The 17,310-nt window shown below is 45.3% G+C and overlaps 1 protein-coding gene across 2 annotated transcripts in view; it reads right to left on the minus strand.

Annotated features, from left to right (window-relative positions):
- GALNT14 (polypeptide N-acetylgalactosaminyltransferase 14) overlaps positions 1-17,310 on the minus strand; it is a 137,081-nt gene that overhangs the window by 42,958 nt on the left and 76,813 nt on the right. For both annotated transcript variants that reach the window (XM_038751704.1, XM_038751703.1), the window contains one exon: positions 2,791-2,889. In XM_038751704.1, coding sequence (XP_038607632.1) covers positions 2,791-2,889 — 99 coding nt within the window. The remainder of the gene's footprint in view (positions 1-2,790; positions 2,890-17,310) is intronic.

Consider the following 17,310-nt stretch of genomic DNA (forward strand, 5'->3'; position numbering starts at 1 on the left):
CATTTCACCTCCTTTTAAAATGCAATGAACCTTGGGGAAAAGACACAGCAAACCCACAGTCCAGTCTAGTCCAGTGTACAGATGAACAGTAATACTCGTCTAATGCAATCAAGGAAGACTGGAGTTGAGTGCTTGCTGCTTGGTTTTTACATGGCCCCTTTTGAGACTTTCCCTTTTACCCACTTCCCTTGTTCCCCCAGAATCTCTGCTTCCCTGCAAGTGACTGCATTGGTGAATTCCTGGGTGTTTTCTCCTCTTTCCTTTCTTCTCATAATTCCTCTGCCTTGCAGGACAAGGAACTGAAACGTGAAGGGACGTTTTGTTACCTCATTTTAAAAGTGGGGATTAAAACTGTGAGCCCCATGTGGGACTTGGACTGCGTCCAACCATGAATCTATCCCAGCACTTAGTCGAGTGCCTGGCACACACAAGCGCTTAACAAATACCATTTAAAAAAATAATAAAAATAAAAGAATCACTGCCAAACCCTCATCGGTCAACAGCAGGAAAAATCGCCTTCCACCAGGAAAATATTGTAGCCTGTAGAATCTCCGATTTTATGTCCAAATTCTTCACTCCAAGCACTGGCCTGACCATCGCAGGGTCTGTCCATTGGAGGGATTTTCTGAAGTCTCTCTGAACTCACTGTACTCTCCCTGACCCGGTTGGTTTCAATCTCGCTTTCTTCCTCTAAACCCTGGCGGCCGTTTGTCCTGATTAGTGACCGATCCGTTTGTCTCCCTCTGCAAGCAATTGGGTTTAATGAGACCTTATAAATCTGGGGCCTGGGCTGGCGGTCTGAGACAAGACTGAGCTCTATGGTATTGCGGGTATTTTACCGCCGGGCCCAGTCAAGTAAACAATAATACCTTGTCTCCAGCGCCTTGCTCCAATGAGTTTAAAGTGATCTACAGACGTTATCTCATTTCTTTAAAGAGATACAGGGTGGGGAGTCTAAGACGCAGCAACTTAGAGTGAAGAAATGGGGAGAAGTCAGCTGGCCCCTCTCTTGTCCTCAGGAAAGATGACATGTTTAATAAACTCCACCACCCAAGAGGGGAATTGAAGGCTTCCAATGTTTTAAAAGCCTCTTGAGACAAAGATTCCATCATCTGAAGCATGGCCTACGGTCACAAAACATATCAGTAGTGAAGGAAGGGTTAGCTCTGGATCCCTGACTCCATCTCTCTAAGGGCTGGATTTGTTTTCTTTGTGCCCTCGCTGCCAACTCTGTTGTATGGTACTCTCCCAAGTGTTTAGTACAATGCTCTGCACACAGTAAGTGCTCAATAAGTACAATTGATTGACTGATTGAAGTGGTGGAGCCGTGTTATATAAGAGAGCAGGGGTTCCTGTGGGCTCCAGAATCCTTGGGCCTATCAGCAATCTGAGAACTGGGTGATGTTAATGTCCCTTATTAAAGTGCAAGCTCCTCGTGGACTCATTACTTCATTCTCTTGCTTGTATACACCCCAGAGCTTAGTACAGTGCCTGGCACATAGTTAAGCGCTTAACAAATAATAATAATAATGATGGTGTTTGTTAAGCGCTTACTATGTGCAAAGCACTGTTCTAAGCACTGAGCACTGTTCTTAATAATAATCATCATTATTCTCTGTACTCCCCATGAATCAATAACAGTGCCCCACACAAGTGGATGCTCAATGATAAGCTGCTGCTTCTGCTAAGCAGAATGGCCTAGTGGCTAGAGTACGGTCATGGGAGTCAGATGGTCAGGGGTTCTAGTCCTGGCTCTGCCACTTATCCGCTGTGTGACCTTGGGCAACTCATTTGACCTCTTTGTACCTCAGTTACCTCATCTGTAAAATGGGATGGAGACTGTGAGCCCCACGTGGGACAGGGGACTGTGTACAACTCGATTGTACACATATGTTGCCAATTTTGTACTTCCCAAGCGCTTAGTCCAGTGCTCTGCACACAGTAAGTGCTCAATAAATACGATTGATGATGATGATGATGATTGCTTGCATCCATCCTCAGCGCCTGACCTATAGTAAGCGTTTAACAAATACCATCATCACTATTATTACTACTGCCGCTACTACTAGAGCAGCAGCGTGGCTCAGTGGAAAGAGCCTGGGCTTTGGAGTCAGAGGTCATGGGTTCAAATCCGGGCTCCTCCAATTGTCAGCTGTGTGACTTTGGGCAAGTCACTTCACTTCTCTGGGCCTCAGTTACCTCATCTGTAAAATGGGGATTAAAACCGTAAGCCCCCCGTGGGACAACCTGGTCACCTTGTAACCTCCCTAGCGCTTAGAACAGTGCTTTGCACATAGTAAGTGCTTAACAAATACCATCATTACTAGAGAAGCAGCCTGGTTCAGTGGAAAGAGCCCGGGCTCTGGAGTCAGAGGTCATGGGTTCAAATTCTGGCTCCGCCAATTGTCAGCTGTGTGACTTTGGACAAGTCACTTCACTTCTCCGGGCCTCAGTTACCTCATCTGTAAAAATGGGGATGAAGACTATGAGCCCCCCGTGGGACAACCTGATCACCTTGTAACCTCCCCAATGCTTAGAGCAGTGCTTTGCACATAGTAAGTGCTTAATAAATGCCATCATTATTATTATTACTACTACTATTATTACTACTGCAGCGGCAAGCTACTACCTCTCCCACCTTCTGTGCAATGGGTGGAGAGTGTTTCCTTGGGCTTTGTGGGAACGCGGTGGTAATAATAATAATGATGGCATTTATTAAGCGCTTACTATGTGCAAAGCACTGTTTTAAGCGTTGGTAGAGGTCTGTTGAGGGGACTGAAGCCTGCCTACCTCCTGATGGTTCTGAGGAGGGTGGAACGGGCTTCGTTGTGGAAGGTGATGATGATGCTTGTGGAGGGGAGGTCCGGGCGGTAGCGCAACGTAGTACACCTGGGGAAAGAGACACATGAGCATTAGAAAAGCAACCTGGCCTAGTGGAGAGAAGGACAGAAGGACCAGGGTTTTAATTCTGGCTCCACCATTCGTTCATTCATTCAATCGTATTTATTGAGCGCTTATTGTGTGCAGAGCACTGTACTAAGCGCTTGGGAAGTACAAGTTGGCAACATATAGAGACGGTCCCTACCCAACAGCGGGCTCACAGTCTAGAGGGGGGAGACAGACAACAAAACAAAACAAAACATATTATCAAAACAAAATAAATGGAATAGTAAATATGTACAAATAAAATGGAGTAATAAATCTGTACAAACATATACACAGGTGCTATGGGGAGGAGAAGGAGGTAGGGCGGGGGGATGGGAAGGAGGAGAGGAAAAAAGGGGCTCAGTCTGGGAAGGCCTCCTGGAGGAGGTGAGCTCTCAGTAGGGCTTTGAAGGGAAGTCACTTGTCCGTTCTGTCACCCTGGGCAAGTTACTTAACTTCTCTGGGCCTCAGTTATCTCATCTGTAAAATGAGGATTAAGACCGTGAGCCTCATGTAGGATGTGGACTGTGTCCAACTTTGTATCTACCCTAGGTGCCCGGCACACAGTAGGCTCTTCATAAATTATATACATACAATAAGTATACAATAAATAAATACCATACAATAAATATACAACATAGATATTGGTTATATATTTGTTTCTATGTGTATAATTTGTTAAGAGCTACCTTTGTGCCAAGCATTGGGGTAGATATAGGTTACAGCACACAAACTGGATTCCAAAAAGCTAAAATGGAGTTGTCTGGTGCCATAATACCATAATTATGATCTTATCGTTATTATTATTATTAATAAACCTTGGGCCATCAGCATTAGGTATTTCTGTAATTCTATGGCCTTATGTTTTGGGTGACAATTTGGTCCAACCCCCATTGGTCAGACTTCCCTTCAAGCTCCCACACAATGTGAAGAGAGCAATATATTTTCCAAAAGCCGTTGGTTGAGATAACCCTTCTGCTTCTGCTAAGTCATTCAGTCATTCAACTGTATTTATTGAGCACTTTCAGTGTGCAGAGCACCGTACTAAGAGCTTCAGAGAGTATAACCCAAGTGGCTCGTTGTCAACACTTGTGGACGAGAAGTGACAACGCAACACTTGTCTGCTGTGTGGCCTTGGACAAACCCCTCTAGACCGTATGCTCACTGTGGGCAGAGAATGTGTCTGTTTATCGTTATTTCGTATGAATAAATGAACAAAATAACAAGGACCGAGGGGTCTTGGAGGAAGCAGGGAGTGAATGGATTTTTTAGAGGATTGACCTACACACCTCCCAGGGAATCCAGGTAGATATGGGGCAGCATGAAATGATTTTTCCACCAAACTAGCTCTCTTCCTCCCTTCAAAGCCCTACTGAGAGCTCACCTCCCCAAGAGGCCTTCCCAGACTGAGCCCCCTTTTTCCTCTCCTCCTCCCCATCCTCCCACCCTACCTCCTTCCCCTCCCAACAGCACCTGTATATATGTATGTACAGATTTATTACTCTATTTATTTTACTTGTAAATATTTACTATTCTATTTATTTTGTTAATGATGTGCATTTTGCATTAATTCTTTTTGTTCTGATGACTTGACACCTGTCCACATGTTTTGTTTTGTTGTCTGTCTCCTCCTTCTTGACTGTGATCCCATTGTTGGGTAGGGACCGTCTCTACATGTTGCCAACTTGTACTTCCCAACGCTTAGTACAGTGCTCTGCACACAGTAAGTGCTCAACAAATACTATTGAATGAATGAATCAGCCACCGGCTTCTTGCTCCCAGGCACTTCAGCCCCCACCTCACCAGAGTCACCCAGGCCTGGTTTCCCCTAGGCAGTGGAAATAAAACCCTAGCTTAAAAAAGCGTTCAATTCAGCATGTCCAGCATTATTCCGTACGACAATTACATCTGGGGTAATTTCGATTTAATACCTCGCTGCAAGTGAAAATAGCAGCACGCAGCCCGAAAATTGCCATCATAATGAAAATAAACCCGTTAAGTGTGGCTGGGCTACGGGGAGCTGTCATTAGATAAACACTTCCTCCTGCTTCACTGTGTTTCAGAGGTCGTCCAAGCCGGGAAATTTTTTTTTTTAAATCTCAAGTAAAAAGGAGGGAAACAAATAACCAAAATTGGAGGGAGAAGAGGGAGAGAAGGAGCTTGGTTCATCTGGTTTGAAATATTCATTCTCAGCTCCCAAATCCTCACAACCCCGGGATGAGCACAGATTCAGGAAAACCATGAAAGACGCCGGAAGGGTGGAGCGTGGGAAGTCTAAGCCCGGAGACAGAGGTGTGGTCGAGGGAAAACCTGCCACATTTAAAGCTGTGAACAGCAGACATGCGGTGGAGCCCGATTAGAACCCATGTTCTCTGAGTCCTGGGCTCGTGCTCTTTTCATAAGGTCACGCTGCTTCTCTTGCATCAAAACACCTCCAGGGAGGGAGGCCAAAGGGCTAGTCCGCATTTGACAAAAGAGGAAACCCAAAATGCCCAAAGCAAGGGGCCAAAACTCCAACCCCAACAATAATGATAATGGTAATGGTATTTGTTAAGTGCTTCCAGTGAGACAAGCACCGTTCTAAGTGCTCAGGAAGAGATGAGGTTATTTATTCATTCATTCCTTCAATCGTATTTATTGAGCACTTACTGTGTGCAGAGCACTGTACTAAGCGCTTGGGAAGGACAAGTTGGCAACCTATAGAGAGTCATTCATTCATTCAATCGTGTTTATTGAGCTCTTACTATGTGCAGAGCACTGGACTAATTGGGAAGGACAAGTTGGCAACATATAGAGATTCATTCATTCATTCAATTGTGTTTATTGAGCACTTACTGTGTGCACAGCACGGTACTAAGCGCTTGGGAAGTACAAGTTGGCAACATATAGAGATGGTCCCTACCCAACAGCGGGCTCACAGTCTAGAAGGGGGAGACAGAGAAAAAAACAAAACATATTAACAAAATAAAATAAATAGAATAAGTATGTACAAATAAATAAATAAATAAATAAATAAATAAATAAATAGACCTGCTTCGGGTCCCTCCCATCTCCCGACCTCCAGGTTATCCAGGTTGGAAATAATCCCTGTCCCGCATGAGGCTCACAGTCCCCCATTTTACTGTTGAGAAAACTGAGGCACAGAGAAGTTAAGGTCATACAGAAGATACACGGCAGAGCTGGGAAGTCAAGCTGCTTTTCAAAATCGGGTGGTTAGCCCCTTTGTCCCCCTTGTGGGAAGGGCAGAGTTCTGTGGTTCAGAGAGCTAGAGTTGTAATCCCAGCTCCTCCCTGGCCTGCTGAGTGACTTTGGGCAAGTCACTTCTTTCTGCCTCAGTTTCCTCATCTGTAAAATGGGAAAACAATAGCTATTCACCCTCACACTTACACAGCGAGCCTATGTCCAACCTGGTTATCTTGCATCTACCCCTGCGCTTAGTACAATGTTTGGTACATAGACCACCCTTAACAAATACCACAATTATGATTATTGAGGCCCAGAGAAGTCCTGTATCTTGCCCAAGGTGACAAAGCAGGCAAGCGATGGAACTGGATTAAAACATAGATTTCATGACTCACAGTCTTCTGCCCTATCCATCTGCCAGGGTGCCTCCTTGGAAATTCTGCAAGTCAGGGAAGGGAAAAGGAAGAGGAATGGAAATGGGAAGCCAGCGGTCAGGGATGGGGTTCAGCAGCTTTAGGCTCTTCATGGGGGGCTGACTCTCGCACACAGAGAGAGAGAGAGAGAGAGGAGAGCTCAAGATCCATGCGGAAGCCCTTGCCAACCAGCCTTGTCGGAGCGGAGGGGACTGACTAATGAGTAGGCAAGAAAGTCAACAGGGATTGGGAGAGAGGGAAAGATAATCATCTATCTCTTTAAAGAAAGTTAACAAAGCAGAGAGAGCAATGCAGGCTTCATTGTTCCTCGACAAATGTGGCAGAGCGTAGGGAGCAGAGCGGCAGGAAATGTTGTGCGCTCACACGGAAAGAGGAGAGAATAAGATGTAATTAGGAAAGGGATACTTGGCTGATTTCTCAGACCGACCGGTAGGTTAGATTCGGCTCCTGGACTTCTTTGCTTCTTCCGGCTCCCTGTGTGAGCCCTGCCGGGCCTGGGTAGGCTAAGGGCAGATTTGGAATTTCCCAGGTGGGCTCTAGTGAAGGTAGAGTACTCTTAGCGGGCTCCAGCTTGCTCATTTAGGCCCAAAGTTGGGCAGCTAGGTTTTCAGTTTAAGGGGACGGGAAAAGAGAGATTTAATCCTGGGGAAAGTGAGGCACGGAGAAGCTAAGTGACCTGCCGAAGGTCATACAAAGGAGATGCTGGCAATGGAGGTTTGGGGATGGGAACAAATAATAATTGGATTTATTAGGTACTGGAGTGGATACAAGCCAATTGAGTTGGACACTGTCCCTGTCCCAAGTGGGGCTCACAGTCTCAATCCCCATTTTATAGATGAGGAAACTGAGACCCACAGAAGTGACTAGCCCAAGGTCACACAGCAGATAGGTGGCAGAGCTGGGACTAAAACCCATGACCTTCTGGCTCCGAGGCCCGTGCTGGATCCATTATTCCATGGAGTGCCATCCTCACTGCACATGGAACGGTCAGAGAGGGGACGGCCTTCCCAGGCCCCCAGTGCACCATAGGAAGGCAAGAGGGGGAAAGGAGTATTTTCAGGAGAGGGACTGTGAGAAAGCCATTCTTAATAGTAAGAATTGTCATATCTGTTAAGCGTTTCCTATGTGCCAGACACTGCACTACATGCTGGGATAGATACAAGATTATCAGATCGGACACAGTTCCTGTTCCACAAGGGGCTCCCGTTCCAAAGGAAGTAGAACAAGCATTTAATTCCCATTTTGTAGATGAGGAAACTGAGATACTGAGAAATTAAGCAAGTCTCCCTTTGGAGCCCTTTCCAGACAGTCAAATGCGGGTGCCTCTGAGCTCCGCGGATTATGGGGAACAGCAGAATAGCAGCTCCCTCGAAGAAAAAAAATTCAGGCACCAGGGTAGATTCAAAGGAATCAATCAATCAATCAATAAATGGTATTTATTGAGAGCTTACTATGTGCAGAGCACTGCACTAAGCACTTGGAAAAGCACAACGGACTTAGCAGACATGTTCCCTGCCCACAGGGAGCTTAAAAATCAATCAATCGATCAAATCAGAGCAGATCCAGTTCCTGTCCCATACTAGGTTTTCATCTTAAGGGGACGGGAAAAGAGATATTTAATCCTGAGGAAATTGAGGCATGGAGAAGCTAAGTGACCTGCCGAAGGTCACCGAAAGGGCAGGTGACAGATCTGGGATTAGAACTCCGGCTTCCTGACTCCCTTTATTGGGTTCAGAAATCTCTGGCTTCTCTGCCAAGCCTTAAAAGTCTAGAGACTCTAAGCATTGTTAGGTGTTTCCTACGTGCCAGGCACTGTACTAAATGCTGGAATAGATAGAAGATTATTGGATTGGACACAGTTCCCGTCCCACAAGGGGCTCATGTTCTAAAGGAAGTAGAACAAGTATTTAATTCCCATTTTGTAGACTAATGAGTAGGCAAGAAAGTCAACAGGGATTGGGAGAGAGGGAAAGATAATCATCTATCTCTTTAAAGAAAGTTAACAAAGCAGAGAGCAAAACAGTGCAGGCTTCATTGTTTCTCCACAAATGTGGCAGAGCATAAGGAGCAGAGCTACCAACTCTAAGTACAGTACTTTAAGTACTTAAGTACAGTTTAAGTATTTTTAACTTTAAAATTTAAGTACAGTTAAACTGTACTCCCCCAAGCACTTAGTACAGTGCTCTGCACACAGAAAGCGCTTGATAAATACGATTGATTGATTGATTGATTGAGAGGAAGAGCAGGTGCCGTTCTGGGAAGGGCATGGTGCTCTGTGCCCAATCTAGCGCTTAGTACAGTGTTCTGCACACAGTACAGTAAGCGCTCAATAAATACGATTGAATGAATCTGCCACCCCAGTGGCTGGGGTGGTGGAAAGCCCAAGGGTTCCTATTCATTTCGGGACTGGAATTGGATCTTGGTGATTGATGGATCAATTGTTGATACTGAGGCTGAGGATTTGAGAAAGATCTTTGCATTTCAAATAGAGCAGTCTAGGACCTCCCCAGAATAACGTTTCCTTTTTGAGGATCCGAAAGACAAATCATCCAGTCTGATCCGTTAAGGGCATGCGAAGGGGGCGGCGGAGGGGGAAAGATTGCCAACGTTCTGATTTCACGCCTGCAAAATGGAGGATTTGCCAAAAGAGATGCTATCTTAATATATTAAAAATTCAGGGCATATTTATGGGTTGAGAAAAGACAAGTCAGAAAGAGGGAAGAACAGAACAAGCCTTCCAGAAGCAATAGGGCAGACTGAACGGCTCCATTAAAGAAAACCAGATTATCAGGGGTGTGTAGCCGGGTGTATGTATGTGTGTGCGTGTGTGAGTGTGTTGTCAAAGCAATTCATGAATAATTCAGGTACCATCGATCGGATTTTCTTCTGGTAATTTAAAAATATTAAACAAGGCTCCCCCCGCCCCCCCCCCCGGCACCATTCCCAGTTAAACCGAGGTTCGCAACTGTGATCCTGACTGATATCCTCCAGCAGAGGAAGAGGTCAAAGCGCCAATGAACAGCCGCGTAGACGAAAATTAAATATTGAATATTTGATCACAAATTGTCCGCCACAGACAAGAACGGGTCTGGTGGCCGTAAGGCAGTCGGACCCTGCTGTGCTGGCGTGGTGGGTGGGTGGGAGGAGGCCTGCCAGTTGAGTTGCCCAAGAAGAGTGAGAAGGGGCACACACCCAAATCAACGGCCCTGCTCTATTCTTTGTCCAGAGATGGAACTGCTCGTGTGTGTCAACAGAGATCTGTTAGCAGAACAAGGCTACATGCCTTCAGAAGCAGTGTGACTTCATTCATTCATTCAATCGCATTTATTGAGCGCTTACTGTGTGCAGAGCACTGTACTAAGCACTTGGGAAGTACAAGTTGGCGACATATAGAGACGGTCCCTACCCAACAATGGGATCACAGTCTAGAAGGCGGAGAAAGACAACAAAACAAAACATGTGGATAGGTGTCAAGTTGTCAGAACAAATAGAATTAAAGCTAAATGCACATCATTAACAAAATAAATAGAATAATAAATATGTACAAGTAAAATAAATAAACTTAACTCACCTTTAAAATGGGGATTAAAATAACTGTTCTCCCTCCCCTTAGACTGTGAGCATTCTGTGGTGCAGGGACTGTGTCCGATCTGATCATCTTGTATTCATTCAATTGTATTTACTGAGTACTTACTGTGTGCAGAGCACTGTACTAAGCGCTTATCTAGCCTAGCTTTTAGCTTAGTATGTCACACAGTAGCCACTTGACAAATACCGCAATTTGAATTACGTTTAAAAATTAAGTGTTTGACTTTTCCAGTAGTTGTAAGTTCCCTGGGGGCAAAGGGCAGTCTTTAATTTATTTGTTTTTTTGTGTATTCCCAAGTGGAGAAGCAGCATGACCTAATGGAAAGAGCATGGTCCTGGGAGCCGGAGACCTAGGTTCTAAGCCCAGCTCTGCCGAGAAGCAGCGTGGCTCAGTGGAAAGATCCCGGGCTTGGGTGTCAGAGGTCATGGGTTCAAATCCCAGCTCCACCACTTGTCAGCTGTGTTACTTTGGGTAAGTCACTTCACTTCTCTGGGCCTCAGTTACCTCATCTGTAAAATGGGGATGAAGACTGTGAGCCCCCAGTGGGACAACCTGATCACCTTGTAACCTCCCTAGCTCTTAGAATAGTGCTTTGCACATAGTAAGTGCTTAATAAATGCTATTATTATTATTATTATTATTATTATGTGACCTTGGGGGAGCCACTTCACTTTCCTGTTGTTCGGGGGTTCGTGGTTTTTGTTAAGCACTTATTGTGTTCCAGGCACTGTACTAAGTACTGGGATAGATACAAGTTAATTAGGTTGGACATAGTCCTTGTCCCACATAGGGCTCCCAGTCTTAATCCCCATTTTACAGATGAGGTAGCTGAGGCACAGAGAAGTGCAATGACCCACCCAAGGTCACCCAGCAAAGTGGCAGACCTGGGATTACAATCCAGGTCCTTCTGACTCCCAGCCTGTGCTTTATTCACTAGGCCATGCTGCTTCTCCCTGTGCCTCAGTTTCCTCACCTATATATTGGGGATTCAATTCTACTCCCTCTAATTTATACTGTAAACCCCTTATGGGATAGTGACTGTGTCCAACCAGATTCATTGCATCTACTCCACCGCTAGTACAGTGCATGGCACATACTAAGTGCTTAACAAGTACCATCATTATTATCCTCCTCCTCATCATCAAAAGCCCTGGACCTGTATATATGTATATATGTTTGTACATATTTATTACTCTATTTATTTATTTATTTATTTTACTTGTACATATCTATTCTATTTATTTTATTTTGTTAGTATGTTTGGTTTTGTTCTCTGTCTCCCCCTTTTAAACTGTGGGCCCACTGTTTGGTAGGGACTGTTTCTATATGTTGCCAACTTGTACTTCCCAAGCGCTTAGTACAGTGCTCTGAACACAGTAAGCGCTCAATAAATACGATTGATTGATTGAGCACTGTTCCATTCCCCCTAGCCCTATTCAGCCAGGGGAGGAGGAGAATTTCATTCATTCATTCAATCGCATTTATTGAGCACTTACTGTGTGCAGAGCACTGTACTAAGCGCTTGGGAAGTACAAGTTGGCAACATATAACAGGAGAATGCACTAATAATAATAATAATTATAATTGTGTTATTTGCCAAGTGCTTACTATGTGCCAAGCACTGTTCTAAACGTTGGGATGGCCCCAGGCATATCGGGTTGCACATGGTCCCTGTCCCACATGGGGCTCAGAGTCTCAATCCCCATTTTACAGATGAGGTAACTGAGGCCCAGAGAAGTGAAATGACTTGCCCAAGGTCACCCAGGAGACAAGTGGCAGAGAAGGGATTAGAACCCATGTCCTTCTGACTCCCAGCTCCATCCACTAGTCCATGCTGCCCCTCAAGACTGTGGAATCCCCAGGGATATGCCTCCAGCATTAAATTCAACTTCCATGGCCAGGGACACACAGCCATTGAACAAAGCGTGGCAAATGGAAAATCAGAAACTCCCCTTTAACCTCATTTCATGGGTGACACTGATTCCCTACAAGGCGCAAAATTTCTATTTCATGTCAATTTCACCCAACTCCGGAACAAGTGCCTGCTGAAAGTCAATTCCTTTCCCCACACAACATGGGGAAGCAGCATGGCTCATTGGAAAGAGGACGGGCTTTGGAGTCAGAGGTCATGAGTTCAAATGCCAGCTCTGCCAATTGTCAGCTGTATGACTTTGGGCAAGTGACTTAACTTCTCTGTGCCTCAGGTACCTCAACTGTAAAATGGGGATCAAGACTGTGAGCCCCTCGTGGGACAACCTGATCACCTTGTAACCTCCCCAGCACTTAGAACAGTGCTTTGCACGTAGTAAGTGCTTAATAAATGCCATTATTATTAATATGCACCTGCCCAGTCCCCTCCCCCTGAGGACTGCCTTCCTCTAACTGCCCCAAAATGTGGAATAAACCCAGAGCCAAAAATGAGAATGTTTCTTCTATAATGGGACCAGGGATTTCTCCAATTAAGCCTTTCTCCAAAATGCTGAAAAATGCTTTACAAACATGCATAGGCTGTCCACACACACACAAAAAAAAAAACTCTGCTAGTTGGGGACAAAGTAAGCTCAATCATGCCCATTTTCCAGATGGCAACCCTCAAGGCCCAGAGAGGGAAAAAAATCTTGCTCAGGTTCCACCGCGAAATAACCGGCCTCCCATCTAGGAATCAAATCTGAATCTCCTGGGCGCTTAGGCTGTTTTTTCCAGTTTGAGATCCCAGGATGACAGCAAGTCACAGGTGGTTAGAGGCAACAGCATTGTACAGCGTTTCCTTTAGGGCTAGAAATCAATCCCCTTATGCTTTTATAGGCATGGGGAAGGAGGACAAGACCGGAGGTGAGTCAAAAGGAGGCTAACCCAAGGTCTCTCAGCCGGTCAGGGTATCAGCCCTGGGTGGAATAAGGGTGTTAGAGCCAGAATGGGTTCAGAAGTCTACATTTCCGTGCTCAACGTTCCCGCTCTCAACCCGAGCCTGAAAAGCCTAATCCTTTCTCTCAATCTAGCCGGCCTACAGGTCACCACAGCTTTTTCCCCTAGGTTCTGTAACCCCAGACTTCCAACTGGAGTAATTTTCCAGAAGGAAAAGTTTGTTTCCTTCTGGGGAAAAATATGACAGAACTTTTGATGTTTTCTTCGCCTAGTCCCGGTAGCCTCAAATGCTCCCCACAGCCCGCACCTAATTCCTACTCGGCTGAAAACAGGAGCGGCTAAGACGCCTCCTCCAGATCCAAGATTAGCCGAAGCTCCTGCAAAGAGGCCTTACTTGGGTGATAGCCAGAGCCCAACAATACCAGCAAAGATGATGAGGCCTGCAAGGATCCTCTTAAAATCTCTAACCTACAAGGCAATGGACAGAGGGAGACTGAGTCCGCTCTTTTCTGGAAAGTTCTCTCACAGTCTAGGCCAGAGGGTCAGGCTGGGTCTTAGTGGATCATCCCCGGGGTAGATACAGGCTAATCAGGTTGGACACAGTCCAGATCCCACTTGGAGCTCGCAGTATTAATCACCATTTTACAGCTGAGGTACCTGAGGTACAGAGAAAAAGTGACTTGCCCAAGGTCACACAGCAGACAAGAGGAAGAGTCAGAATTAGAACCCAGGTCTTTCTGAGTCCCAGACCCATGCTCTATCCATTAGGCTATGCTGCTTCTCTAGCACCCTACTGACGCCTTGCTTCTCCTGTCCCAATTCTCATCCTTTCCTCATGCTCTCACTGCAGTTTCTTCTCTGCACTAAAGGAGAGCTGTCACAATCATTTCCTAAGCCAGAAAAAAAAAATTATCCGGACATTATACATTCTGCATTTTAAAAGGCAAAAAAAAAAAAACCCAAACTCAAACCTCAATATGCTCCAAATCCTTATTTCAGACTCCAGAAAAAGGAGTCTGTCGGCATAGTTCACGATTCTCACACCATCCATTTGATATTACGGCTCCAGACAGCTGTGAAAAGTAGTCTCATGGAAAGAGCGTGGAATCTGGGAGACAGAAGACCTGGGTTCTAATCCTGCCTCTGTCACTTGCCTGCTCCTTGACTGTGGACAAGTCACTTCACTTCTCTGCGACTCAGTCACATCGTCTGTGAAATAGGGAGTAAGACTGGGAGTCTTATGTGGTACAGGGACTCTAGCCAACCTGATTACCTTATATCTCCCCCAGCGCTTAGTACAGTTGTTGGCACAGAGTAAGCACTTAACAAATACTATTAAAAGAAAAAAAGAACCCGTGAGGAGCTTTGGCAGGAGAGACTTCCTGAGCAGCTTTGTAAGACACTGCACTATCACAGGCAACCTGCCGCGAGGACTGGTGGAGGCGAGGTGGGATAAGAGAGAGGCATAGGAAAGAGAGCAATAAAAAAAGGGACAGTTTTAATGTTGCCAGCACACTTCGGGAGGTCTGGCACGAGCCTCAGAAGACTTGTCAGGAAGAACAAAAGAGGTACTAAAAGACCAAGTCCCTTTGGTGAAGCCCAGGGCTGGGTGACAATGACTTGGAGCGTTCCCATTGCCAGGAAGGGTTAGTCTGATTCACTTCCTGATCAGGTTCCTGTGTTCCTTCATCCTAGGGAACGAAACTTCATTTAGGGCCCGAAGCACTGCCAACTCAAAAGGAAATCTGCCGCTGTCGATGAGGAGGCAGAGCTGAGAGGATTTGCTCAGTTTTCCAGTGTTATTCGTTTGACAAAACTACTGACCCACCCTCAAATTATAGAGCGGCCTGTCCCAATTCCACCCACTCCCCTCCTTTTCTTCGCTAGATCGATGAAAACTCAAGGCTTTTCTTGCTCCAGATACATTTTGGTTCTGTCTTTGGATGTGGCTGGTTGCAGTCTGAACAGGGCCTCCTGGATTTTTTTTTTTGTTTGTTAAGTGCTTACTATGTGCCAGGCAGTGTATTAATTACTGGGGTATAAAAAAGATAATCAGGTTGGGTACACTTCATTCTAATTCCATTGCATTGTAATAATAATGATAACAATAATAACAATAATAATAATAATAATAATGGCATTTGTTAAGCGCTTTCTATGTGCAGAGCACTGTTCTAGGCACTGGGGGGGAAATACAAGGTGATCACGTTGTCCCACGTGGGGCTCACAGTCTTAATTCCCATTTTACAGATGAGGTAACTGAGGCTCAGAGAAGTTAAGTGACTTGCCCAAGGTCACACAGCAGACATGTGGCAGAGTCAGGATTCAAACCCATGACCTCTGACTCCAAAGCCCGGGCTCTTTCCACTGAGCCACGCTGCTTCTCTTCTCTCTTCTCTCTACAAATAATGGTATTTGTTAGCGCTTACTATGTGCCAAGCACTGTTCTAAGTGCTGGGGTAGTTACAAGTTAATCAGGTTGTTCCAAGTGGGGCTCACAGTCTTAATCTTGTCTTAATCTTAGTCTTGTACTTCCCAAGCACGTAGTACAGTGCTCAATAAATATGATTAATTGATTGATTGATTAATCCCCATTTTGCAGATGAGGTAACTGAGGCAGAGAAAAGCGAAGTGATTTACTTCACTCATTCATTCATCAGCCGTTATTCCTACTTTCATTCATTCATTCTATCGTATTTATTGAGTGCTTACTGTGTGCAGAGCACCGTACTAAGAGCTTGGGAAGTACAAATCGGCAACATATAGAGACAGTCCCTACCCAACAGCGGGCTCATAGTCTAGAAGGGGGAGACAGACAACAAAACAAAACAAGGGGACAGGTGTCAATACCATCAGAATAAATAGAATTATAGTTATATACACATCATTAAAATAGAGTGATAAATATGTACAAATATACACGTGTTGTGGGGAGGGGAAGGGGGTAGGGTGGAGGGAGGGAGGGGAGGCGATGGGCGGGAGGAGGAGAGGAAAGGGGAGCACAGTCTGGGAAGGCTTCCTGGAGGAGGTGAGCTCTCAAATGATTTCATTTAAAATGATTTGAGCTCTTTGGGAAAAAAGACTTGGTATCAACACAAGTTACCTGGCTGCCATTGATCAAGGTACTTAAACCAATTCCATCTTCAAAACTCACCCTGCTCTTAATCTTCCTCCACTTCTAAGGTCTCTCCCTGGGAGTGCCAAAGTGTGGTCTTCTAACCTGAAATGCATGGGTAGCCACTTCCAGTGGGCTGGCAATTTTTATATTATGCTATTTGTTAAGCACTTACTATGTGTCGGGCAGTGAACTAAGCACCGAGGTAGAGACCCAAGATAATCAGGTTAGACACAGTCCAAGTTCCACTTAATCCCCATTTGCAGATGGGGTAACAGACAAGTTAAATGACTTGCCCAAGGTCACACAGCTGACATGTGGCAGAGGCAGGATTAGAACCCAGGTCCTCTGATTCACAGGTCCGTGCTCTGTCCACTAGGTCAGGTTGCTTCTCCCTGGGAACGTTTCCAAGTTACCCCCAGATTGGCTATATAGCCACTGGGAATTTCCGGCTTGCCAAAGAATGATAATAATAATGATGATACTACTACTAATAGCAGTAATAACAACATTAATAATAACAGTAGTAATAACAACACTTGCGGTATTTGTTTAGCTCTTACTATGTGCCAAGCACTGGGATAGATAGATCAATCAGTCAGTTAATGGAATTCATTGAGTGCTTATTGTGTGTGGAGCTCTGTACTAAATACTTGGGAGAGTAGTCCCTGTGCCACTTGGGGCTCACAGTCTAAGTTTGAGTGAAGACAAATATTGAATCCCCATTTTTACTGACGTGGAAACTGAGGTACCGAGAAGTTAAGAGACTCCCCCAAGGCCAGACAGCAGGCAGGTGGCAGAGCTGGCACTGAAATCTCAGGCCCTTAATTCCCAGGCCGTGCTCTTTCCACTAAGTCATGCTGTGGGGTTGGCTTGTACCTTACTGTGGAATTCCTGACTCTAGGCTGAGTAAGTGGAAACGCCTACTCCCACTGGGCTGATGAACATGGTTTGTGTTTAGCAATTCCAGTCATGGAGATTTTTATCCCACTAAGGCTGGATGGCGTCTAATTTAGGGAAAACAGTGAATGATGTAGTCAGTCATTCCAGGGGTGTAAATACCGAGAAGGGAGAGGAAGGACCGGGGCCAACCTTGAGTCCTCTGGGATCAAAGGAGACAAGGATAAGAGGAAAGAATTCTTCATGGTGAGGCCGAGGAGAACAGGGAATTTTCCTTTCTGGAAAATGATGACTGGACC

The sequence above is a fragment of the Tachyglossus aculeatus genome, chromosome 9, assembly GCF_015852505.1.
Source record: "Tachyglossus aculeatus isolate mTacAcu1 chromosome 9, mTacAcu1.pri, whole genome shotgun sequence".
In the NCBI taxonomy this organism is placed as follows: Eukaryota; Metazoa; Chordata; class Mammalia; order Monotremata; family Tachyglossidae; genus Tachyglossus; species Tachyglossus aculeatus.